The sequence below is a fragment of the Arabidopsis thaliana genome, chromosome 4 (assembly GCF_000001735.4).
Source record: "Arabidopsis thaliana chromosome 4, partial sequence".
Taxonomy (NCBI): Eukaryota; Viridiplantae; Streptophyta; class Magnoliopsida; order Brassicales; family Brassicaceae; genus Arabidopsis; species Arabidopsis thaliana.
In genome coordinates this window covers 6075726-6100297 of record NC_003075.7, presented here as the reverse complement: position 1 = coordinate 6100297, position 24572 = coordinate 6075726, and the positions used below count along the sequence as shown (strand labels likewise).

The window sequence follows — 24572 nt, the reverse complement described above, 5'->3', positions numbered from 1 at the left end:
CCTATTTTTCAACTAAACGAGTGTTAAAAATCTCTAAAATTAATTTATGTTATGGATGTCTATTATATGACACATTAGTAGGTTTTAGGAGACTTAATATCTACTGTTGTATCCATATAATATATATATATATATATATATATATATATCGTATTTTGTACAATTGATCAATCAGTGCCGGCTTAGAGCATGTGTCAGAGATGCTGGGGCATAGGATCCAAAGACCCAATTTTTTTTTTTTACATGTTAAGTTTTTTTTTTGTTCTTTTTAATACACATTAAGGATTTTGGATATAGTAGCACTGAGTCTAGGCCATGTTTGAGCCGGGCATGTGATCAATAACAGAGAGAAACAATCCTTAAAACCTAATCGTTTACAACAATTTCGATGTTTTCAACAAAATACTTGTTAATTTTTGAAGAGCACTTGATTTTGAATATTTTCATATATTATAAATTGAATAACAAGAGATTGTAACTGATTTTCAATGATTTTATATACTAGGTTATGGACTCCCGCGATGTCGTGGGAGAACTCATGATTTTTAACAATTTTTTTTATTTTTGTATTAAATAACCAAAATATTTTTGACTATATATATATATATATATATATATATATTCAGATATTTGAATTATTACATAAATCTACATGTGTTAAGGTTATATCAAATATTTGAATTATTACATAAATCTACATGTGTTAAGGTTATATTGTAAATATTTTTTAAAGATTGCTAAAAACTTAAGGAGTAAAAATGTAAAAAAGAATGATGATTAAAAACATGATTATTTGAAACATTTTTTATGAAGGTAGAAATATTTATCATTGACAAAATACATAACGAAGAGTTATGATAAAGAGATAAGACTGTCCAAAAAACTTTCTAAGAAAGTGATAAAATTAAGTTCCATAAATATTTTGTTAAATCAATAATTTTTTTAATAAATTAATCTTAAAATAATATATGTTTACTAAATTACTCTGTCATTACCACCAACACTAATACCTTTTTATGAAAAAAAAAAATTTTACAAGCACACAACAAGGGAAACTGCTTTATAATTTATTCCCTCTTTTTAGTTTTTAAAAGATTAATCAACTCTTCTTTTTTTTTCGAGAATAGCTTTTTTGTATTAGTGCTGATTAAGTTAATTAAAAATCTAAACATATTTCTGAAGATGTAGATTCTGACAATAGTGAGCTGATGGATATCAAGGAGCTGTCGGAAATCAAGAAGTTGCATCAGATCACACTAAACGGCAGAGACTACTGATATGGACGTGTGAGCTAACGTGGCAGGGATGTAGCGGTTGATGTGAGAAGCCAAGTAAAGTTGCTGACTTGGCATGGTGATCAAAGACGAATGTCGGTCGAGAAGATATGGTGAATTTCCTTCTCGTCAAATATGGAAAAGGGATAAGCTTGTAGATTAAGGAAGATCCTGATTCTTGAAGATCCTAGAGATTAGGGTTTAGGAGATTAGTATAAGTATTCTAGAAGTTGGCTAGAGCCGCCTAAGTACTCTAGAATATTGTCATATGGTTGTAAACTTCAAAGCTAGCAAAAAGAGCTTAAAAAGTGAGTGTTGTTAATTTTTTTTCTCTTCACAAGTATGTGATAAGAACTAGAGGAGAGAATTACGCTTAGATTGTTCTTAATCGGGTTTAATCATTCAAGTAGAATAGGTGAAGTAATTTTCGAGATAATATAATCCTGTATGAGAGTTGTTTATCAATAAGAACAAAGGAAAAATGTTTGCTTGGCCCTTTCCAAACAAAATAAACCAATATACTAAATTAAGCTTAAGTAAATGTATATTGTTATTTTGCTTTTCAAGCTCTATCGAGGCAACCCAAAGAAAAAAATAGAACAACGCAACCAACGAGTACTCAATTAATTATGACCAAGCAATTAAACGAATGATCAATAAGGCCTAAAAATTGGGCAAAAGGATTTATCACACATTTTACGGATGTCACATGTTTACGTCGCCGAGACGAGCATTATATTGATGTGAAAATACGTTTATTTCAATTACATTTTTATAATTACAATAAATGAGAAAAACTGGGTCTTCCTTAGTTTACATATCTAATATAAATAAAAATAAAAAATAATTAGAAATCGCTATAGACTTGGTCCTCAAAACCAACATTAAAGGAGATGGGTAGCTTAAATTAGATATGTATCAGAGTGATTTACATCTAATTTCTTATATATATACTTGCACACGCTTTGTAGTTTGTTCACATTTTCTAAATTCTAAAACATCATCTACAGATGCTACTCATTTGTATCACAAAGGATGAGTAAAACCTTTCAACCTTCGATTGTCATGCTAACTATTTTCCTAATTCTTGTTACATGTTTGCATTTATATTAACACTCATTTTAATATATTATAAATAATCAGTCTTTATAAGTTGATCATGAATAACATGTTGCTTCTCTAAATGGGTGTCAAGCGTAATAGGTACATGATTTGGCATTTCAAGTCATGGTGCATCTAGTCATAGTTTTATATGTTTTTACAAAAGAAAATTACAAAGAACCCTTTAACTTGTTGAATGATTGCAAAATATATTTTTTGTTGAATGATTCAATAAAATAAAGACAAAGTCTTCGTTTACCAATTCAAATTTCAAATGCCTAGTATAGCTGAATGATTTATTTTTATTTTACTATATTTTGCATGAAAATGAAAAAACAATTACAGGAATAAAAACGTTATTTCACAATGATATGAACAATTCAAGAACATTGTTTTTGTTGATTGGAAGATAGAAATTACTCATTTCAGTTGGTTTCTCGCCAAACAAACTATAATATTTTATTTTGTTATATTTATTCAGTTTTAGTAATGTCTTTCGATTTTAGGGTGTTAAAAGTTGTATTTTGTCATTATATATTTACTCCCTATCATTTCATAAAGATATACAGTTTTGCGCAAGATTTCATTCTAATCAAGATTAATGTTTTGAATTTTGATTCTGTAAATTTAAAATGTGGATATATGGCTTGAAGACCACTTATATATTGATTTCATAAATCCAATATAATGCTACTTTGATGGAAAAAAACAGAAAATAAGTTTGATTATTGATATTATGTTATGATTACAAAATTTTCAAGAATTAATAAATGACTACATATCTGATATTTTAAACTTTTCCTTGATATGCCCAAAATCTTTCTTAAAACATCCTCAATGAAATAAAATATAAGGTATACAATCAAATGAATCCAAAAAAGAACGAAAAATGAAGAAAAAGAAAGTTTTGACAAAATAAAAGAAAGAAGAAAGTAATATTTCTTATTATTAAAAATAGAAAACTGACACATTATGTTTTAAATGTTTTACTTTAACAGGAATAGTGGTTGAAGCACAAAGAAGAAAATGTGATGAAAAGATAGTATTGCAATTTTGTAATGGTAGAAATAGATGTTATGAATATTGCGACACGAAAGAATGTGTTGCTGCATGTAAAAAAAAGAGGAATGGGGAAGGTATTTGCAATGGGGACGTCTTTTCTGTGAGTGCTCAATGCTTATGCTTATATAAATGTTGAGTTTAGATGATGGAAGAGAGAATGAATCGAACATGCTCATGATCCTTAATATCTTCCTACAAAAAAAAAAAAAAGCTATGGCATAAAAGTTGTTGTGAGAAATCACAAAAAGGAGAAGTTTTTATAAGCTGGTGGTTTTTCATCCACGTATGTTAGTTGGATTTTTTGAAAGAGATGAAATATTTATTTTAATTTCTTTTACTTGTCTTTTTTTTTTCTTTGTTGTCAACTTAGTTATATAGTATATATTTTCTAAACTTGTATTTAAAAAAATCTTTATAATGGAATTAATCTAATTTTCTAAAAAATAAACAGAATTATGGATATGTAGTTTGAGACTTCGAGCTATTAAACCATTTGACATATTGTTCATTTTATCATCATACAATTTTTACTTTGTTGGTGACTTACCTTTAGCAGCTTCTTCTTCTCCTTCTTTCTTCCTCTTCCTCTTCTATTGATATATGCATCCGATATTCAGAAGACGTCTGTTTCTCATCCTTAGCTTGCTTTGTCTTCTTCTCCATCAAGATCAATCACAAAATAAGAGAATCATACCAATATTAATGGTTGTCTTCTAGCTTCTGGTGAGGACCGGTCGTGTTTTGAATACATGAATATTGTCTCAAGAAGAGAGTATTCTTTCACTTGACTTCACCAAGCTTAAAATGGTTGATGGCGACAAGAAAATTATCGTTTTTGATGTTTGTCTACCTGAAAACCTAGAGCCGTGCTTACTTAAGGAGAAAAAGGGCATTTGCCCTAAGCCACACAAAAATAGAAAAATAAAAGGCCACATTTAAAATAAATTAGGCTTAGTTAGTTGCTTTTAAATAGTGTTTTAAGAACTTTTTCTTTGAAGAAAATATCAAAACATTAACATTTATGATTTTTTTTTTCTTTTTGTAACATTAACTCACTACATCTTGTTTTTAGTGAAAATATTTATAAAAAGGTAACATTTCTTTTTTCTATATATTATGAAAAAAAATCTTGTCTACAAAAACTGAATATACTATGCCACATTTTTTAATTTGCCTCTATTGATCTTGACAAAGCCGAAAACCTAACACATATTGAATGTTGCAGTGCATGTGATAACTACGTATTCATCATAACCTTCACGAGTAGGTAACCTTATGAATTTACGAGTAAACGACTTGAAAAAGAAACTAACCACTTGATAAATCGTAACCACGTACGATCAAGTACAAATCGGTGTAAACTCATTATTTTGCCTAATTTTGAGAGTTATAATGAATAACTTGTAATCACATGAACTCAAACATCTAACTAATCCTTGTTTGGTTCTCGAGTTGACAAACAATAAAAATGACAATTATCTTGCGTCATCGATACTTTTAAGCTTAATGAAGCCAAGTGGAAGACCATTGGCTTCCTCAGTCTTTAGCGTTTCTTTGATTATTACAACATACGAGTATGCCATTAATTATGACATAACAATTAAATATGAATGATCAAATAAGGGCAAACATACAATTGGGCAAAAGGATATGTATCACACAATTTAAAATAGGTTTATTTCAATAGGTTTAGGCTGCCGAGACAAGCATTGTATTGATGTGAAAATAGGTTTATTTCAATTATAATTACAATAAATCAGAAAAAAATAACTTGGTCTTCCTTGGGTTAGTTAGGTAATAAACAAAAATCACTATAGAACTGGTCCTTGACACCAAAATTAAAGGAGATGGATACCTTAAATTAGATATGTATCACAGTGATTCACATCTATTTTCTTATATAGATACTTGCCCACACTTTGTTCATATTATCTAAGTTTTAAAACATCATTTACTCATTTGTGTCATAAAGGATGAGTAAACCCTTTCAACTTTCGCTGGCCATGCTAACTATCCTCATCATTCTTGTTGCAGGTTTGTATTTACACTAATGTATTCTAAATAATCAGGTTTTAAAAGTTGATCATCGGTAACATATTGATTCTCTAAACAGGATATGCCTAAGCCCCAAAATCTAGATCTAATTAATATAGCATATGGTTGTATAGAGTGTGGATGATTTGGATTTTAAAATTATGGTGCATCTCAGTCATAGTTTTATATGTTTTACCAAAGAAAATTACAAAGAACTCTTTATTTCCTAAATGATTGCAAAGAGATGTTCGTTGAATGATTTAATTGATTAAAAGAAAAGTCTTCTTATATCAATTCAAATACCAAATGAATAGTCAAACTGAATGATTTATTTTTATTTTACTATATTTTGAATGAAAAAGAATAAAATAGTTTACAAGAATAATGATTTATTTCACAATGACATAAATAGTTCGAGAAGTTTGTTTTTGCTGATTTGGAAGATAGACATTTGTTCATTTAAGTTGGTTTCTGGCCAATCAAAATATAATATAATATTTTATTTTATTATTCAATTCAATAATGTCTTTAGGTTTTAGGGTGTTAAAGTTTTTATTTTTTCATTATACATTTTGTCATTATATATTCATAAATATATACATTTTTGCACTATATTTTTCCTCATCAAGATAAATGTTTTGTACAGTCTCTATGCAATTAATATCATTGATAAACGAATTTTGGTTCTATAAATCTGCCTATATGGCTTAAACAACACGTATATATTGATTTCATAAATCCAATATAATGCTATTTTTATGGAAAAATAAAATAATTTTTTTTTAAAAGATAAAAGAATTTTGATTATTGATATTATGTAATGACGACATAATTGTCAAGAATTAATAGATGATTACGTATCTGATAGTTTCATTTTTTCACTTATATGCGCAAAAACTTTTTTAAACCATACATCTCTTTTTTTTTTTTTTAAACCATTCATCGTAATAAAAATAAAGAAAGAAGAAAGTATTATTTTCTTTTTATTAAAAATGTGAAACTGATACATTAGGTCTTAAATGTTTTGCTTCAATAGGAACAGTGGTTGAAGCAAAAGATTGTCACGAAAATATTTAAAAAAAAAGCGAATGGTTTAAACCTTGCGTCGTAGCCAGATGTGCGGTGCATGTAAAAAGAAGAGGAATGGGCAAGGTATTTGCAATAATGAGGACGCCCTTTCCTTCATTCCTGCATGCATATGCAATTATAAATGTTGAGTTTCGATGGTGACCGAGAGGAAGTTGATCAAATCATCGTCACCAAGATAAAATGATTGGACACTAGGTCAATGAAGTTTTTAGTTTTAGTTTTTAAAAGTTCAATTATGAATATTTTAATAAGGTTAAATCAATTTGTTAATAGAATATTTATTTTTGGAAATTTTTGGTCTCGTAGTTTATGATTAAAAAGAATATGAAAAATTAAAAAATTTATGATTTTATGAAAAATAAAAGAAAACTTATTAGGTGGAAACAAAATATTAGAGCCTCGTTTGTTAGTCTAAGTAGAATGGCCTAAAAAAGGATCGATTACCGGTCCTAAAGTAGGATTTATCATCTCATGGGATGTGTTAAGATTCTACATTGGAAAATTGAAGGAACCAACACATATATCTAAGGGATATGGGTAATTCACTGATTGTATTGTCAATTAATTTTGAGTTAAAACAACATGAAACTTAATCGTCCGCTTTTGCGGTCTGATTCTAATTTATCAAGATTTAAAAAAAGATTAAAATTTTAACTAAATTTCCATCAGTATTTTCTTATATAGAAAAATGAGTGATAATGGAGTTACCGAACCCCAGTGGCGGATCTAGACCAAACTTTTGTTAGGGGCAAAGTTGATTAATTTTAAGATGTTGGGGGCAAAAGGAGAAAATGTAAACAGTTGTTTTTATTATTTCTCAAAATTACATTAGAATGAAGGTTTATAAAATTTTGATGGTGGCACTTGTAAAAATCAATAGCATAAAAAAATAAGCAAAATCAATAGCAAAAATATTTCTCAACTAGAAAAGTAAAAGATCGAGAGCCGATGATCAGAGATAAACCATCAATTCATCATTCCAAAATAGTAATAAATAAACAAATAATAGAGAGTAGTAAATTAACCAATAACATGGACAAGAGTGAGAGAGGCCAGTCTCCAGGATATGCTTAAAGCTTATCAACCCCTCAATTCACGCCAACAGAACTTGGAGTAGAAGCAGCACGCCGTTCATAATAGATTTTTCTAAGTTGTATCAAAAGAATCTCTACACTGTTTTCAATATCTACTGAATTTGAGTAATCCTCCAATGATTTAGCAGACTTCATCAGTCAATCCTCAAGCAAGGTTGCAAGATGAAGAATCTTTTTGTTGGCATCATCAGTCCTTGCAACAGGAAGCTTGTGTAGTAAGCTAGCATATGTTAAAGTAGCTTAAAATTCTTACAAATCCTGAATTAGGGTTTAGCAAATCAAAATAAGAACAAGCCACTATCAAGACACATCATATGTTAAAGTAGCTTAAAATTCTTACATCCTTGTTCGCATAGCTCTCCAGCGCTACTTGTCAAAGAAACTATTCTGATGAAGGGAAATAACATGAGCCGAAACAGCAACAGACTTGTGAGAAACATTCATAGACGACTCATCATGTGGAGCAAATTTGAACCCCATTGATTATGATTTATGATGATTTGGCCTGAAAGTGAAAACCATCCACATGAATTATGAATCAAAACAAGATCTAATAAACCTCTAAATCTAGGAGGGATACAGTCGTAATATTACAACACGAGGCCTAGGTATGCGATTGATCAAACAACACAAACCCTAGTGAACGAGAAAAACCCTAAACCTATAAAATGAGAATGATCGATGTCGCAAACACTCATAGAGAGAATTTCAATTCGATATTGTCACGGAACAATGGATGCAAAAAGAAGATTTGTATTAACACACAATCGAATAAAACCAAATCTAATTAATCCTTAAAACATATTCACTTGAACAAAAACAATGAATATTGGTTTGATAAAACCAAAAATCAATTGGACTTGGACTGTATCGAATTGAAATTCAAACCCTATTTACATTTGCTTTAAGATTTTACATTTTAGGACTCTTTTTAGCCTTTTTCTTATTAATTGTTTCAACAACTATTGTAGCCTTCTTCTATTCTATATTTTTTTTAGAACAAAGACTTCATTTCATTAAGTTAAACGGATATATATAAAAATTTCTATAGAGAGCCAAACGAGTGAACTTTTATGGAAAAAAGGATACATTCTATGTAAATATACAATATTTTTTTTTCAACAACTATTTTAACTTTCTTTTATTCTTTTTATTTTTTGTTTTACAACAAAAAATCTATTTTATTAAATCCACGGAAAGCCAAACAGAAACAGTAAACTTTCATGAAGAAAAAAAGTATAGGTTTTCGTCTCTCTAAATAAACATGCAACCTAGAAATCGTTACAACGAAACACAAGCTTAATACTATAAGATAAAAAAAAGGATTAAAAGATATTTAAAGTGGCAAAACTCACCGCAAAGGTAGACCACTCAATTTGGTGGCAAGCTAACCGTTGACAGGTTGCAAACCACCCTGAAAAGAACAAATAAATGGGAATGATCTCATTTCCAAAAGGAGAAAAATTGACAAGAGAAATCACCTCCTTACATTTTTATGTCTATTCTTCATTAAGAAGTATTTGTACTGATCACCTAGCAAGAGTGACAAGAGCACCAAGTGTGACTTTTCTCTAATGTAAATTTTTGGGTTTTAAGATTGGCTTCGTATAAAAAGATAGGATCTTCACTAATATCGAAGACGTGTAAAGTGGAAGACAAATTAAAAAGAGAGAGCTTCCAAAGGAGTTACTTTTTCTCACCACTTCACTATGCAATTGCAAACACACGCAAACGCTTATCTACCTTTCTCTTCTTATTGGATTCTTGGGTTGTTACGCGTCTTCTTAGATTCTTCATCACTTCACTTTCTTCTTCCTTCTCTCCCATTGTCTCTTTTTGTTGTGATCTACAACATTTGCTCTCGAACCCCTAATTCATCTCCTTACCCAAAGCCACCGACTTGGGTTTAAGATCTGAAAGCTTTCGACTTTTCACTGTAATTCGCCGAATTGAGAATACCCAGTAGCCAAAGCTCAGGTCTTTGGCCTTGTGGGTTAAAAATTTAGGGGTTTAGGGTTAAGTTTTGTTCTGTAGAAGCAATGGTGTATTCTAGTGGAAGTTGGAGAGATGCGTATAAAGGAATGTCGTCTGATAATGTAAAGGGTTTAGTGTTGGCTCTATCTTCAAGTATATTCATTGGAGCTAGCTTCATTGTTAAGAAGAAAGGACTTAAGAAAGCTGGTGCTTCTGGTCTCAGGGCAGGTTTATCTCTGCTTTTTAGTTGCTGTATCATCTTTTCTCTTAGGAATTTGGGTTTATGAATGTTTATGGATCAATCTGTGTGAGCTTCTCCTGAAATGTGTGTTGAAATGGAGACTTATGAGATTTAAGTAGCAAAAATTGAAGCTTTTTTGCTGTTTAATCTGGCAAAATCTTCTTTGCAATGGTCTCTAAATTTGGTGGTGACATTTGTGTAGGGTCTGGAGGCTATTCTTACTTGCTTGAGCCTCTCTGGTGGATAGGAATGATAACAAGTGAGTTTCTTTGATTCTTACATGTTTCGTTTAAGACTTTTCTTACCTGAGGTTTAGCTGTGCAATGTGGTGTTGGCATTATTGTTTCTTGGAAGATTGTGGTGGCATTTATGGTAGACACAATGTTTGTCTTTTGTTTTGTAGTGATTGTGGGGGAAATTGCAAACTTTGCTGCGTATGCGTTTGCACCTGCCATTCTAGTTACTCCTCTTGGTGCGCTTAGCATTATTATCAGGTGTGAACAAACTCGTAAGTTTCGCATAACAAATGTGTTTTCTAGGCTAGGTACTCTTTTACATTAGGTAGTCCTAATGATCCAAGTTGTATATTGAGTCATAGAGGTTTTTATTGTGTTTTTGCAGCGCTTCTCTAGCACATATCATCTTACAAGAAAAGTTGCACACTTTCGGGATCCTTGGTTGTGCTTTATGTATCGTTGGTTCGGTTACAATCGTGTTACATGCTCCACAAGAACAAGATATTGTTTCCGTTTTAGAAGTTTGGAATCTTGCAACAGAACCTGGTACAAACCTCTCTCTCTCTCTCTCTCTCTCTCTCTTTCAAAGCTCAAAGCTCAATCTGGTAACTAAGACTTATATGATAGTTTTCGTGACACATTGTGTTTTCTTTTAACAGCTTTTCTCTTCTACGCTGCGGCTGTGGTAGGAGCAGCTATTGTACTTATAGTTCAATTTATACCACTTTACGGGCAATCCCATGTCATGGTATATATCGGTGTTTGCTCTCTTATAGGATCATTATCGGTACGTGATCACTCTATAATCTTACACGTTGATACATACATCTACCGTGTTAGAGTGACAATATGCGTGACTGATTGCAAACAGGTTATGAGCGTGAAGGCGCTTGGAATAGCGTTGAAACTCACATTTTCTGGAACGAATCAGTTAGGGTACCCGCAAACATGGGTCTTCACCGTGATAGTTCTTTTCTGCGTGATAACACAAATGAACTATTTAAACAAGGTAAGTGAAAGTGCCAATTCTACACATTTTTTGTCTCCTGTAATGTTATGGGATGAAATGCAGGTTTAGGAAAATTCATTTCGGGTTCTCGCTTTTTGTAACTGGCAGGCGCTTGATACGTTCAACACAGCAGTGGTTTCACCCATATATTATGTTATGTTCACGTCGTTGACGATCTTGGCTAGTGTCATCATGTTTAAGGTATTACTTGTTTCTTTTTCTTCTATACTCCTTATATTCTAAAAGAAACACCGTGCAAACAAAACAATTGAGGCCATAAACAAGGATAAGATCTGTTTGTTTGTCTGATTATTGCAATGCCTAAACAGGATTGGGATCGGCAGAGCGGAACACAGATCATGACAGAGTTGTGTGGGTTCGTCACAATCCTATCTGGAACTTTTCTTCTTCACACAACAACAGACATGGTTGATGGAGAGTCTAAAGGAAGTAAGCATACATTCCGTTTCTTGGTTGTTTGCAGGATATGATCATTTCAAGCTTTGTTCATAATTCGATAATTAACAGCAACCAAAATGCAGATTTATCATCAGAGGAGGATAGTCATCTGCTTCTGCGAATTCCAAAACATTCAGAAGACAGTAACGGGTTTGTGCAGGATGGCATCATTCTCAGTCTAAGACGCCAAGAGTCTGCAAAGTCACCACGGCCTGCTCGGCAAAACAAGCAACTGGAAGATGATCTTGAAGCTGTACCACTCCGAAGACAAGAGAGTTCATTACGTTCATAACATTGTTTGGCCACATACGAACGTGTATATATATAAAATCTAGCGCCTAAGAGCATTGCGTTTGGTATCATCGGCTGAAGAGAGGCGGCATTCTTATAGGTGGCCGAGCCATTTTTCCACAATATCTTTTGTTGGGTTCTTCAGAAATTTCATGTGTCACTTGTTTGGAGAAACTGTTTTTATACACGTATATGTGATTGAACCCTGATTATACCCAATATCATATCGTAACTAAGTCAGAACCAAACTAGCGGTGGCAACGCTGACCAAGGGAGAAGAGGAACCCAAAGCTGAAATTACTTTCGAGATAATCAATCAGAACTTTATGAGCAATCATACTGATACAAACTACAAGCCTACAGAAGCAATGAATTGAATAAAACATTGAGACGACTGTTAATGAATTGAATCGGACTTTCTTTCTTTTTTTCAATTGAAACACCTGTCCCTCTCTCTCGTTTCGTAAAATCACCATCACATTCGTATACCCTTAAACCGGGTTCTCACCTGAAATGTGTGTGTCGATCTTCTCACAACAATGTTGGTCTCAGAGAAAAATAACTGTGGTGTTTTACTCTTACTCACAGTAAGTACAGCCGTGATACTATACAGCATTCAAAAAGTGGTCTGTTATTGTGTTGTTGCTGCTTGTATAAGGTTTCGCTTCTCCTCTGATCTGTGACGAAACAATTTGGTGATTTTTCTCCTCTCGCAATCCTGAAAGTTTCACAGAAGGAAAAAAGACATGAATTTTTCTTCTTGATAGGCGTTTCATTCAGGATTATGTTATAAACCTTATGAAGATAAATCGAATGATATCTATAAGCATCAGGCAGGCCAATGTGGAATCGTAACAGTTTCATGGAGGGTTATTGGAACATGAATCTTACCTTGAACATGTGAAGATTAAATGGAGTGTCAGGATTCATCCTTGTTAATTTCTGGTAAGTGTATGCAAAGCTTAGCTGATCTCGGGGAGTGAAGCGCTCAACTTCGTTGAACCAAAGACAGGAGAATAGGTTTGACATGGGGGTATGTTCCCGTACAATGAAAGACCCTTCTGGAACATCTGCAAACAGCAGACACAGGAGGATTATAGTCACAAAGTGAGAAAAGAAAAACATGAATGTATTGAAAACATCTATTCGTCGACCATTGCATAGCTTGGAGGCATAATAAGCATTTAACCCACAGACTGGAATAACAGATGACTGCAATCAGATACGTGTGACCAATTTTCACATGAGTTTCAGACAAATGCACACCATCGGCAAATTTTCAATGTTAAATTCCACATGCACTCATCAGCCTAGTTTCAGATGCAAATCGTTAGCAAAAAAAATTCAACCTCTTTATCATGCTTGATACGATTTTGTTACTTTTCAACTCACACTGGTATTTGTTTATTGTTTACCAGTTTCTTTCTAATCTCATTCACCGTCCATGTTATGAGCAAACACAGGCAGCTATGCCACATACTACAGAACACGCTCCCTAAGCAGGGTTGTAATCATGTCTTATAGCAGTTATCGAAAAGAACTTACTGCTGGGAAGAAGCTTGTGGGGATCTGAAGCATTGAATCTCGTCAGCCCGTCAGACTGGTAAAACTCAAACTGCTGATCAATGACAGTGTGATTGTACTTGTTCAGCTTCTTGTTTTGTGCAACTTCTTCCCATAGGCAATGGCGGTCATAGTGATTGGAGATAGCATACTCGTGCCCTTCACGCCACAGAAAGTATTCCAAAATGACTAGGGGGTCCAACTGGAGACGTAACTTGCTGTCCAACCAGATTGAGTACCTAAAGAACACACACATCGGATGAGTTTCTGTTTTAAATTGTAGAGCTTTAGGAAAACAACTTCCAACATCGAAACTTTAACGTATTCAGATTTTGACTCTTGCATTTTGTAGCTTAGTATGGAAACTATACATATGCTAGACAACTAATATCCTCTCCAGTAGATTCTCATTAATACAAGACAACTAGTCGATCTAACTTTGGCTAATTGTATCTGCGGGAGAATGTTGTGCTAGTTAGACCTATTGAAACCTATTCCTACGACATGAGTCTCACCTTGCCGAAGTGAAAAGTCTGTGTGGTAACAGTTTTGGTATTTTCCCTACCCTCCGCATATCTGTGTAAGGAAGATTCCTCACCACAACCAACTTCCACAGACCAACGAATCCAGCTCCGTCGGGTACTTGGCCTTCGGCAGAAAGTGTTTGCATGGTAATCTCGTCCACAAACACAACGAAGCAAACATCTTTTCTTGACAAACTACTTACCTAAACGAAGAGAGAAATCCTAGGTTAGCAAAAGTAATGAATATAGTTTTGGTGATATAAGCGTGTAAACAAAGAAAACCACATACAAAAGGGATATACATCTATTGCGGATCCTTAAAATATGTGAAGGCTGTTATTGCACTATAATGATCCCGCCAAAATGAACGCATTTTAAGCTACTAACAAGTCACTGGAACCAGAAGGTAGTGTCCTGATGGGCATAGAGCTTAAGAGATGGTTGAATTCATGATTACAGAAACACCCATCAAACAATTTTTTCAAATGCCTGGCATTCAACTATTCATAACTCAGTATTTGCAAGTCTGGTTATGGCAACTATAAATACATCACGGGATATTCTTCCGCAACCAATATTTTGTTTTGATATTTTGCACTCAAATACAACTGTCAACTACTCATCTCATCTAGTTGCCAAAAACTAGTTTACTCCTCACTCAGTTCAGGTTCAACAGTTGATCTAACTTAGCTAGTGAGTATCTAAGTGCTACAAAATGTCTTCAGTCTCCATGTATGTAAGATGGACTATTTCCATGTACCTAACCCGATGCTAACAGAGAATAGTGGTTAGGAATTTCAAATTCTAGAGGTGGAAATAAGAAGAAAACTACAACATGAAAATACATCAAGGGCTTACATTATCATACCATTTTATTAGCAGGATGCCTCAAGCGATCAGAGTTTCCAAAGATACAGGATATCACAGCAATGTGACATTTACTGATATAGTTAGCATCATCTTCTGTCAGGTCAAATCCAGTGCTTGGCAATCCTTCAGGAGCTTTGACAAAGCCACAATGGATTTTCTGCTCTTGAACCAAGAAAGAGTCTTCTCGTTCCTGTAAACTCTGGTGACCTGCAAATTTAGGCTCCCACTGTTCTTCTCCATCAGGTTTATCCTCCATCTGTATGTATTGTAAGGAGGGTGCAGCAAAATTTTGAGTTTTCAAAGGCTCTTGTATTTGTTGACTGGAATTCAACAGCTTCATCTCACAAGATACGCCTATAAGATTTAAACAACAAGAGTATTCTGAGTAGCAAGTACCCAGAATATGTTCTTTAACTCAGCTAATTATAACACATTACCTGAAAATCTGTGACTTCGAGCTCTTCTTTTTGCATCAGTTTGCGATGTTTTCCCCGACTTACCACTAAGAAGAGAAGACTTCCCACGTGACCTTTTTGAAGTAGCTCCATGAACCTTTTCAATTTTCTGATGCTTGGTCGTGGAATGAAGAAACACAGATGCAGTCTCTTTGTGAGATTCTTCAGCACCATCCTCATTGTGCCTATGACTATCTTTGTGTGATTCTTCAGCACCATCCTCATTGTGCTTATGATTATCTTTGTGTGATTCTTCATTTTCATCCCCATCATGCCCCATGTCAACATATTCATCCCCTTGAGTATCATGAGAATCAATCGAATCATCTTCATTAGATTCTGTATCAAATGGCTGATGATGCCCATCATTCTCTTTCAACGATTGACCACCTTTTACAAGAGAAGCCTGATACTCCACTTCATACTTCTTCAGCTCATCACGTCCAGCTTCATTGTAAAAACCAACCCCCTTCCAATCCGAACCCTTCAAAGGATTCCGAAGCGATACATCCTTTTTCACTTCAGACACTGACCTCTCCTCAACAACAGATTTATCCTCTACATCATCCTCATTATAATCTTCATCCCTTCTTCTATCATCCTTATCCCAATCTCTCGAATCTCTTCCATGTAACACTGAACCATGACCAAACTTAAGTATTTTCAAAGGATCAGTTCTTGACACATTCGTAAGAAAATCACCTTCAGCTGTATCAATTCCTGCAACATAAAACGTAAAACAACGCATCAGCTTCTTTATCCTATTCCAACCATCAATTTCTCGAATCCAATTCCTATCAGCTAAACATTCATACTCAAATCAAGGATCTAGCTCGAGAGAAATCGAACACTGACCTTTATCATCTTTGCCGAAATTAGTATAACCAGAGAAATAATAGTAAGCTGAGACACAAACAACGAGCACAACACAAAGAACAAACACCAAAGAGCCAACACCACAACGACGATTCCTATCTAATCGAGTAGATCGCCGCCATCGACTAGCTTTCCCGTGCTGAGTTACAACTCCGAAATTACTACCACCGCCGTTACGGATCCCGATCGCTACGTGATCTGACGAAGCTCCACCGTTGACATAAGGATTGTAACCGCTTCGACCTCCCAAAAACCTCTCTGTTCCTGATTGTCTATACTGAGCCATTCTCGCATTGTCGACGAAGCCTCCTCCTCCTACTCCTTCTACGTCGCCGTCTCTCTCTACGTTAACATAAGCAGAGAGTGGAGAATGTGAAGAGAGAATTTGAAGTATGAATGAAGCAAACTTGTTTTTGATTTTGAGATACTTGACGAAGAAGAAGATCGATTAAACAAACAACCATTAAAACGATCTGATTGGGTGAGATAGAGAGAAGGCGCGTGAAATGTCACGCGCTTCCGGGCTAAATGACGGCGTGTGTTTGGATCAGCAACAGTTTGTTGGTATGACGTGGCGTGAATTTGTCAGTTACGAGACTGTCCTTTGGATCCGACCCATTTACTCTCTTATGGTGGGTGTGGGTACCATTTTCCCCAATGTTTGTTTTTTGACAAATTTATTGTTTGTGCGCATTTATTTAGAAATTACAAAATTTTCATTTAATTTTATCTCCTTCATATAAAGTATTATTAATTATAACTAATTCAATCAATAATTAAAATATATCATAAAATATTATTGGTCAAAAAATATTATATACATTTAAAAATTAAAAAAAATCACTTTAAATGAAACTAAATTTTTTCTCTAAAATATCATTTAAAATAATATGGAGAGAGTATGTGTTGACATATGATTAATTACTTCAAAGTAGATGCATATTATAAGTTGTAGATAACCAAATTATATATCAGTCTGTGTTATACTAGACTTGGACTGTTCGTCAAACACAAATGGAGTAAATAAAATCATAAAATTTAAATTTATTCAAACTAAATTTATGCTGGAGGTTTCTCTATTTTTAAAGAAGTTGTTTCAGAAAATTAACTAAAATGTTTTATCAACATCATTTAATTTAAACACTGAAAAACTAGTAGAAACTATGAATTCTGTGTTCCAGGTTTTTAAATTATTGAATACATACATTTACTTTATTCTTTATATGCACATTGATTATTATGTGTGTATATATGGTCAACGATTCATGTGCAGATTATTAATAATGGGTTTTGATTGTTCAAATATTGGTGTTTGTAGAATTAAACATGATCAAAAATTAGTCAAAATTATTTTTTAATTTAGTAGACTCGTTAATTATTGTTTTTCATAATGTTACATCATTGAGTTGTACATTCATAAGAAAATTGATTTTTTTATAAGGATGATCTATAGTATATCGTATTATTTTGTTTAATTTAAATATATGGTACAATATTTTTATAACTGAAATTTTAATTGTATTTGTTTAGTTAATATTATTTATTTTGTTTATTGTTTAAGATTGTATAATTGTATATTAATTGTTAATTTTAGAATTTTACCTGTAATATATCATAATATATTAATATTGATTTAAACCCGTTAATTGTATATTAATTATTGTTTTCAATAGTCACTACTCCACACAGAAAAAAAAGAATAGTGTTTTATAATTATGTCATTAGTGATTTAGTAAAAAAAAAAGAATAGTGTTTTATAATTAGGACAGGTGAATGGTATTAGTGAGTTATAATATAGGTACAATTATGTCTAAATCTGAATGATTACGTAATTGTGTTTTTATAATTTATTTGTAATTACAGGAGACGATGAAGAACAAGCACACATTCATACAATTTGACAATGGGTATTATTCAAAAGAGCATGAGTGGATTTCAAACAATTCTTTAAGCGGTGTATTGTTGAGAACGTTAAAGGTAACATACTCTATGTTAGTAGAAAAGATATGCAAGAAGATTGGAATAGATGAAACCTCAAGGAAGGTGAAATTGAGTTATATTCTATGCACATCTCAGAGAGATACATCTATTGTAGATGATGATGACTTTTTAGGTTATCTAACGGTAGTGAATGCTAAAGGAATTAGACCAACTTTGAACGTGGAGGTAGTAAATAAAGAATCTGAGAGGGTGGAACAAAATTCAAGGGTAGAGGGAAGAAGTTCAGTTGGTATTAATTCTGAGGAGTTGAATGCATTTGATATGGAGAATGGTGGAGTAGTGACGATTTTTAGAGGAGAAACTGCAGGAGGTAATTGTGTGAATGATGAACCGATTATTGAAGAGGCTAATAGTGTAGAAGAGGCTATTGAGAATGCGGATAACCGGGTTTTTGAAGAGGCTATGGAGAATGTAGTTATTGAAGATAGGGAGCATGTGGATAGCCGGATGGATGTTGCTGAAGATAATGGTGTTGATGGTAGAATTGAGTATTATGAGCTTTCATGTGTTGGTGAAGGAAGTCAGAGTAGCGAGAAAAGTCAGAGTGTTACGGAATGGGAAGATGGAACGGGGATTGAATTGCACCAAGAATTTGTTTCTAAGGAGGCCGTGCAAGATTTGGTTAACAGAGCTGCAAATAAGTATTGTTTTGCGACCGCAACTATAGCGTCAGATCCAAAGCGACTCATGTTACGATGTCGGCAATATAAAACAACAGGTTGTCAATAGTATTTACGATGTGCAAAAGTAAAGAGTTCAGATTGTTTTAGTGTTAAAGTTCACAGGAAGATGCACACATGCAAGCGGTCTAATAAGAACTCAGGCAATTGTAAACATACCAGCACACCACGATTAATCGCGTATATTTTGCATGAGGATTATCCAGGTGAGTTTCAAACTCCACCACCTAAAAGCATAATGAGTATTGTTCGGGGAAGAATGGGTTTGCATTGCTCGTATGCTACCGCATGGAGAGGGAAAAGACAACACGTTAATGATGTGCGTGGTAGTCCTGAAAAAAGCTACACCGACTTGTACTCTTATCTGTACGTATTAAAGGAGGTGAATCCCGGGACAATATCATATGTGGAAGTGGATGCACAACAAAAGTTCAAGTACTTATTCGTTGCTTTGGGTGCTTGCATTGAAGGGTTCAAAGTTATGAGGAAAGTTGTTATTGTGGATGCCACTTTTCTTAAGACCGTATACGGCGGTATGCTAGTTTTCGCAACAGCCCAAGATCCTAATCATCACAATTATATCATTGCGTCTGCTGTAATTGATAGGGAGAACAATGCTAGTTGGTCGTGGTTCTTTAACAAGCTGAAAACAGTTATACCAGATGAACCAGGTTTGGTTTTTGTGAGTGATAGACATCAGAGCATCATCAAATCAATCATGCATGTGTTTCCAAACGCGAGACATGGCCATTGTGTTTGGCATTTGTCTCAAAACGTTAAAGTACGAGTGGAACTGAGAAGGAAGAAGCGGCGGCTAACTTCATTGCATGCGCACATGTTTATACTCATTTTGAGATCACGAGAGAGTATGCTCGATTTAGGAGAAGATTTCCTAATGTCGGTACGTATTTGGATAGATGGGCTCCTGTGGAAAATTGGGCTAGGTGCTATTTTGAAGGGGATAGGTATAATATAGACACGAGCAATGCGTGTGAATCATTGAACAGTACGTTTAAGCGTGCAAGGAAATACTTCCTTTTACCTTTGCTTGATGCGATAATTGAGAAAATTTCAGAATGGTTTAACAAACATAGGAAGGAGTCTGTTAAATATTCTGAAACAAGGGGTCTTGTGCCGGTTGTGGAGAACGAAATACACTCCTTATGCCCAATTGGGAAAACGATGCCGGTGACCGAGCTTAACAGCTTCGAACGTCAATACAGCGTCATTGGCGAAGGTGGTATGTCTTATTCTGTTGACTTGGTAAGGAAAACTTGTTCTTGCCAACGTTTTGATGTTGACAAGTACCTGTGTGTACATGCGATTGCCGCTGCCCGAAACTTTGTGGGGACCGAATGGATATCAGATAGTCTCGAAATGGAAGACCTAACTTCGCATTATTACCATATGAATACGTGGATATTGGCATACCACAGAACCATTTATCCAGTCCCGCATTCATCAGTTTGGATTATTCCTGATGAGATAAGACAATTGATAGTCTTACTGCCGGATACCACAACTAAACCGGGGAGAAATCAAGAAACCCGGTTTCCATCAACAGGAGAACGTTGTCGAAGGAGGACTAACAACAAGAAGAGAGGTTAGGGTCGATGCGCTGCAGAGCCAGCAGGATGCCACGTGGCAGAGAGTGGCCACGTGTGCGGATTGTTACAAAGATTGTATAATTGTAGTTTGATTGTTAATTGTAGGATTCATCCATAATATACCATATTTTATTAATATCGACTCAAATCCGTCAATTCTAAAACTGCAACAAAAGTATAAAGTTTAAATGTTTATACAAAAGAATCGAGATACGTTTTAAAAAACAAATTAAATTATATTTATTTTGTTAATTTTGTTTATTTTGTTTAGTATTTAAAATTATATAAATATATTTTAATTATTAATTTTAAAATTTCACGTGTTCTGTATTATTATCGACAAATGAATACACAAATAATAGAAAACAATGGATACATAAATCGTAAGGTGATAAGATTTGTTTGACTGGAATTGTCAAATAAAATGTTGTGCATGCACTAAATAATTTTTTTTGTAGTATGTACAAAACAATTAAGTTCACAAAAAATAATTAATTTATAGTGTAAAGACCATAAAAACTCAGCTTCATCATTGTGGAAATAAGAGATTCTTGTGTGGGATGTTGAAACATCAAGAACACTCACGGTAGATTCATAGTGTAGGAGGTCTCCAGCTACTAAAAGTGGACCAGTTCTCTTTTCACAACACTGTAAGTTCAAACCGGTTTAAATAGCCAGTCCGGTTTAATTTTGAAAAACACTAAACCGTGACTATTGGAAACAACGTAAAGACGCAATTTTTTCTGAAAGCGACTTTTTGTTTTTGCCTCTCTATCTCTCAACGAGACAATGGTTGGTTCCTAAATCTCTCACCTCAACAAATCTTCTGATCAGGGTTTCTCAGAATCTTTCTACTTTGTTGACTCGGTTGCTTATCTGACTCAGTGATTTGAGTTCATCGGTGAACGAGTTAAGAGTATCCTCGCACACTCTAGGCATCTTTTCTCCACTTGCGTCAATGGTATTCTCTCAATCGTTGTTTCAATGCTTCTCTGTTCACAATTTGTGATTTACCTTAAGTTAGATTCTCGAATTCGATTAGGGTTACACAAAAAGTTTGGATTTTTATTAAAAGGGGATTCTGAATTGGTTTAGGACAAGTCATTGTCGATTTATATTTCCATTATGATTTTGTTCATCAAATCTCTCTGATTTGGATCGAAATTTGAACATATCAAGCTTATGCTTCTGTTCCTGTCAAGTTCCTTAACAAATTCACACAAAGTTTTGTCCTTTATGATGTTCTCTATGATTTGTACTTAGATTCTATTGGTTGTTCAATGCTCATTTGTGATTCAGAACACTATTACTTCTTCACTTACTATTAGCTTTACTCTTCTTGATTGGTATGAATGTATCTGTAAATTAGTTAGTTAGAGGGTTTAGAGAGGTGTTACTTGTTAGTATCGGATCAGTACTTCGTTTGATCGCGTATGTTACACATTTGTACAAACTCTTATATAGTATTAGAGAACCACAGCGAACCAATCTCTCTCTTTTCTCTTCCATATGCAGAAATTTGCACAAAAGTTTTATCCTTTATAATATTCTCGTATGATTTGTACTTAGATTGTATTGGTTTGTTCAATGCCCATTTGTGATTCTAAACACTATTACTTCTTTAGTTACTATTAGCTTCACTGATGGATATGGGTATGATATGTATATGCAAATGAGTTAGATAGAGAGCTCTAGTCTCGGATCATTACTTCGTTTAATCGCCTGTGTATAGACACATTTGTACATGTTTACACAGCTAATGAAATGAGTTTTACAGATTAACAAACTGTAGTATAGTATTAAAGAACTAAATCTCTCTCTCTCTCTCTCTCTTTTCTCTTCAATTTGCGAAATTTTCGTTCGATTCAGATTAAGTCATGGATCTAGAGCTTGACTATGCGATAGTCTTGTTTGCTAATTGATACACACATTGGTTTGGATGGAATTGCTGATTTCTTCTGCATTATAGTTTCTCTCCTCAATGGTTACTTTGTGGTTTGTTACTGAAACAGGAGATGGTGGGAAACTCGTTGGCTTCACCTTTGGCAACATTGGGTTCAGCCAAATGCTTCCGCCACTCTGCAGTATGTAATTTATCCCTGACCAAAAGTTATATTTCTCATGGTCTTTTCTGAAAAATCTCATGGGACATGCATTGCTTTTGTTTTGCAGGTTGATCTTGTAACATACACTAATGTTTTACCATTAAGATTGAACTCGTCGTATCATGGTGTTAATGGAGGCGTAAGGACATCTTCATATTCGCGAAGCAAGTGGATAGTGTTTTGTTCAACAACACAAGTGGAAACCTCTAATGAAGATCCAAATATATGGGAAGAATGCAAAGAAGCTTTGTCTTGTTTTGATTTCAGTGTTGAGGAGAAAGACAAGATACTAGGGAAAGCGTTTGGTCATATCCACTCTCCGTACTGGACCGAAGAACGAGTGAAAGAGAATCCAAAGGTGGAAACTTTGAATCAAATACTAGAGTTCCTTAGAAGTCTTGGTTTATCAGACGAAGATCTTCATAAGGTGATGAAGAAATTCCCGGAAGTACTTGGTTGCAGTCTTGAAGAGGAGATGAAACCAAACATTGGGATTTTGGAAAACCAATGGGGGATTACGGGTAAGCAACTACGAAATCTGTTGCTTCGGAATCCGAAAGTGTTGGGATATAATGTGGATTGTAAAGGAGATTGTGTTGCTCAATGCACTCGGTGTTGGGTTCGGTTTTAGTCCTTTACTAGTTCGTCTATTCACCATTCTGAATGATCGTTGATATTTTACATATTTGAGTGTAGCTTAGAAATAGAGCAAGAGCTGATTTGTATCTAGTCCTCCATCTTCTTGTTTCATCACAGCTACTTGAATAAACAATCGATCATGATTTAAGGACCGTTGTGTAGGTCTCGGTGGAAACTATCACATTTGAAAATATCATACAAAGAAAATCATTCCATTAAGAAAGAAAAAGACTAGAGAGAAAGTGAAAAGACAATGTAACAAAAACATCTTTCATTTATCTTTAACTGATGATAATATGTTTAGTAACGCTTATAATATCGTTTTTGTGATTTGTAACTGTTTAAAGCGGTATAATTCATACCGGTACTATCTACTGTTCGTTTTTCACAATTTAAAGTCAAATTCACTCTATTGCATACCACCGTTCGAATTCATCTGATTTCGTCGACTCTAAATAATATGTTTAGTAACGCTTGTAATATCGATTTTGTGATTTGTAACTGTTTAAAGCGGTATAGTTCATACCAGTACTATCTACTATTCGTTTTTCACAATTTAAAGTCAATTCACTCTATTGCATACCACCGTTCGACTTCATCTGATTTCGTCGGCTCTAGGTACACTCTTTATCCATTTAATCCGGGCATGTACCTTCCCCACTACGTAACTATTCACTGTCACACCTAAAGGTGTTAACATAATAACAAAGATACACAAGTTTGCACGCGTTAATTAACTTGTCTCTATGCAAATTTTGCATAATGGAATATACGTGTAATACCATGTAAATATACGCGTGTAAAAGCAAAACGCATGAATCGTATGATGTGTGTTAACAAATTTGGAAAGTTTTTGCTCTTTTGCTGCCACCAAATCTTCGTATTATATTTTGGACATTACCATTTTAACGAGATGGTCATTGCCATTGGGAGCCATGCGGACTCTAGTTCGCTGGCATGTTCATATCCTTCCACATCGTCTTCTACTCGTGGAAGAAGCACACACAACTACACCTTTCATCTTCAAACACTTGTCGTCATTAACAGTTTAACACCATAATGTTAAACTCGGTTTAGCATTTTGGTGTAATTCTACCTCTTTAACCATACATACTAAAGACGCAGAGAAGTTCATATGGTAGTTAATCGTAAATAGCTAAACTTTTAATTGGGGTTAACATATTATTTAACACTTAACATTTAACTATTGATCTCTCATTTTTTTTTTATTAACCAAAATAAATTCATTTTAGAACCAAACGTTTCAAAAACTCGTAATGTTTTCTCATTAAATCTTATCTATAGCTCACACAAAGAAAAACTACGGACATGCATGCACCCAATTATATACATGGATTATTATTTTTAGTGTTATAATATGATACAAA

At 33.9% G+C, this 24572-nt stretch overlaps 4 protein-coding genes, 1 long non-coding RNA gene and 2 pseudogenes across 10 annotated transcripts; 5 read left to right on the top strand and 2 right to left on the bottom strand.

The window, feature by feature from the left end:
• Nucleotides 1-2309: 2309 nt before the first annotated feature.
• AT4G09647 (S locus-related glycoprotein 1 (SLR1) binding pollen coat protein family) lies at nucleotides 2310-3747 on the top strand (the record flags this gene model as incomplete). Its single annotated transcript, NM_001036528.2, has 2 exons — nucleotides 2310-2370; nucleotides 3389-3747. The coding sequence occupies 2 exons, from the start codon at nucleotides 2310-2312 to the stop codon at nucleotides 3571-3573; spliced, it is 246 nt and encodes an 81-aa protein (NP_001031605.1). The 3' UTR covers nucleotides 3574-3747.
• Nucleotides 3748-5373: 1626 nt separating this feature from the next.
• Nucleotides 5374-6902, top strand: AT4G09644 (annotated as a pseudogene). Its single transcript has 2 exons — nucleotides 5374-5471; nucleotides 6508-6902.
• Nucleotides 6903-8061: 1159 nt separating this feature from the next.
• On the bottom strand, nucleotides 8062-8303 carry AT4G05730. Its single transcript, NR_141900.1, has one exon. It is a non-coding gene; the product is annotated as an other RNA (long non-coding RNA).
• Nucleotides 8304-9302: 999 nt separating this feature from the next.
• On the top strand, nucleotides 9303-12530 carry AT4G09640 (magnesium transporter, putative (DUF803)). Its single transcript, NM_117032.4, has 9 exons — nucleotides 9303-9856; nucleotides 10072-10128; nucleotides 10273-10363; nucleotides 10491-10651; nucleotides 10765-10892; nucleotides 10977-11114; nucleotides 11223-11315; nucleotides 11444-11564; nucleotides 11657-12530. The coding sequence occupies exons 1-9, from the start codon at nucleotides 9694-9696 to the stop codon at nucleotides 11863-11865; spliced, it is 1161 nt and encodes a 386-aa protein (NP_192702.2). The 5' UTR covers nucleotides 9303-9693; the 3' UTR covers nucleotides 11866-12530.
• On the bottom strand, nucleotides 12164-16713 carry AT4G09630 (transmembrane protein (DUF616)). Of its 2 annotated transcripts, NM_001340627.1 has the most exons (8): nucleotides 16132-16589; nucleotides 15507-15996; nucleotides 15259-15461; nucleotides 14820-15175; nucleotides 13943-14154; nucleotides 13410-13666; nucleotides 12756-12934; nucleotides 12164-12582 (listed from the first exon to the last, which is right to left on the bottom strand). In NM_001340627.1, exons 1-8 carry the CDS (start codon nucleotides 16436-16438, stop codon nucleotides 12496-12498), a joined length of 2091 nt encoding a protein of 696 aa, NP_001328159.1. In that variant the 5' UTR covers nucleotides 16439-16589; the 3' UTR covers nucleotides 12164-12495. The 2 variants fall into 2 exon arrangements, with proteins under 2 accessions (NP_001328159.1, NP_192701.1); NM_117031.3 differs by having other exon boundaries at nucleotides 15259-15996; nucleotides 16132-16713.
• A 1342-nt stretch (nucleotides 16714-18055) lies between these two features.
• Nucleotides 18056-20419, top strand: AT4G09625 (annotated as a pseudogene; the record flags this gene model as incomplete). The annotated part of the gene is made up of 1 exon: nucleotides 18056-20419.
• A 727-nt stretch (nucleotides 20420-21146) lies between these two features.
• Nucleotides 21147-23493, top strand: AT4G09620 (Mitochondrial transcription termination factor family protein). Of its 3 annotated transcripts, NM_001340626.1 has the most exons (4): nucleotides 21156-21232; nucleotides 21326-21401; nucleotides 22453-22524; nucleotides 22613-23361. In NM_001340626.1, exons 2-4 carry the CDS (start codon nucleotides 21399-21401, stop codon nucleotides 23174-23176), a joined length of 639 nt encoding a protein of 212 aa, NP_001329177.1. In that variant the 5' UTR covers nucleotides 21156-21232; nucleotides 21326-21398; the 3' UTR covers nucleotides 23177-23361. The 3 variants fall into 3 exon arrangements, with proteins under 3 accessions (NP_192700.2, NP_001329176.1, NP_001329177.1); NM_117030.4 differs by having other exon boundaries at nucleotides 21147-21401; nucleotides 22613-23493; NM_001340625.1 differs by having other exon boundaries at nucleotides 21147-22524; nucleotides 22613-23493.
• The last annotated feature ends 1079 nt before the right edge of the window (nucleotides 23494-24572 follow it).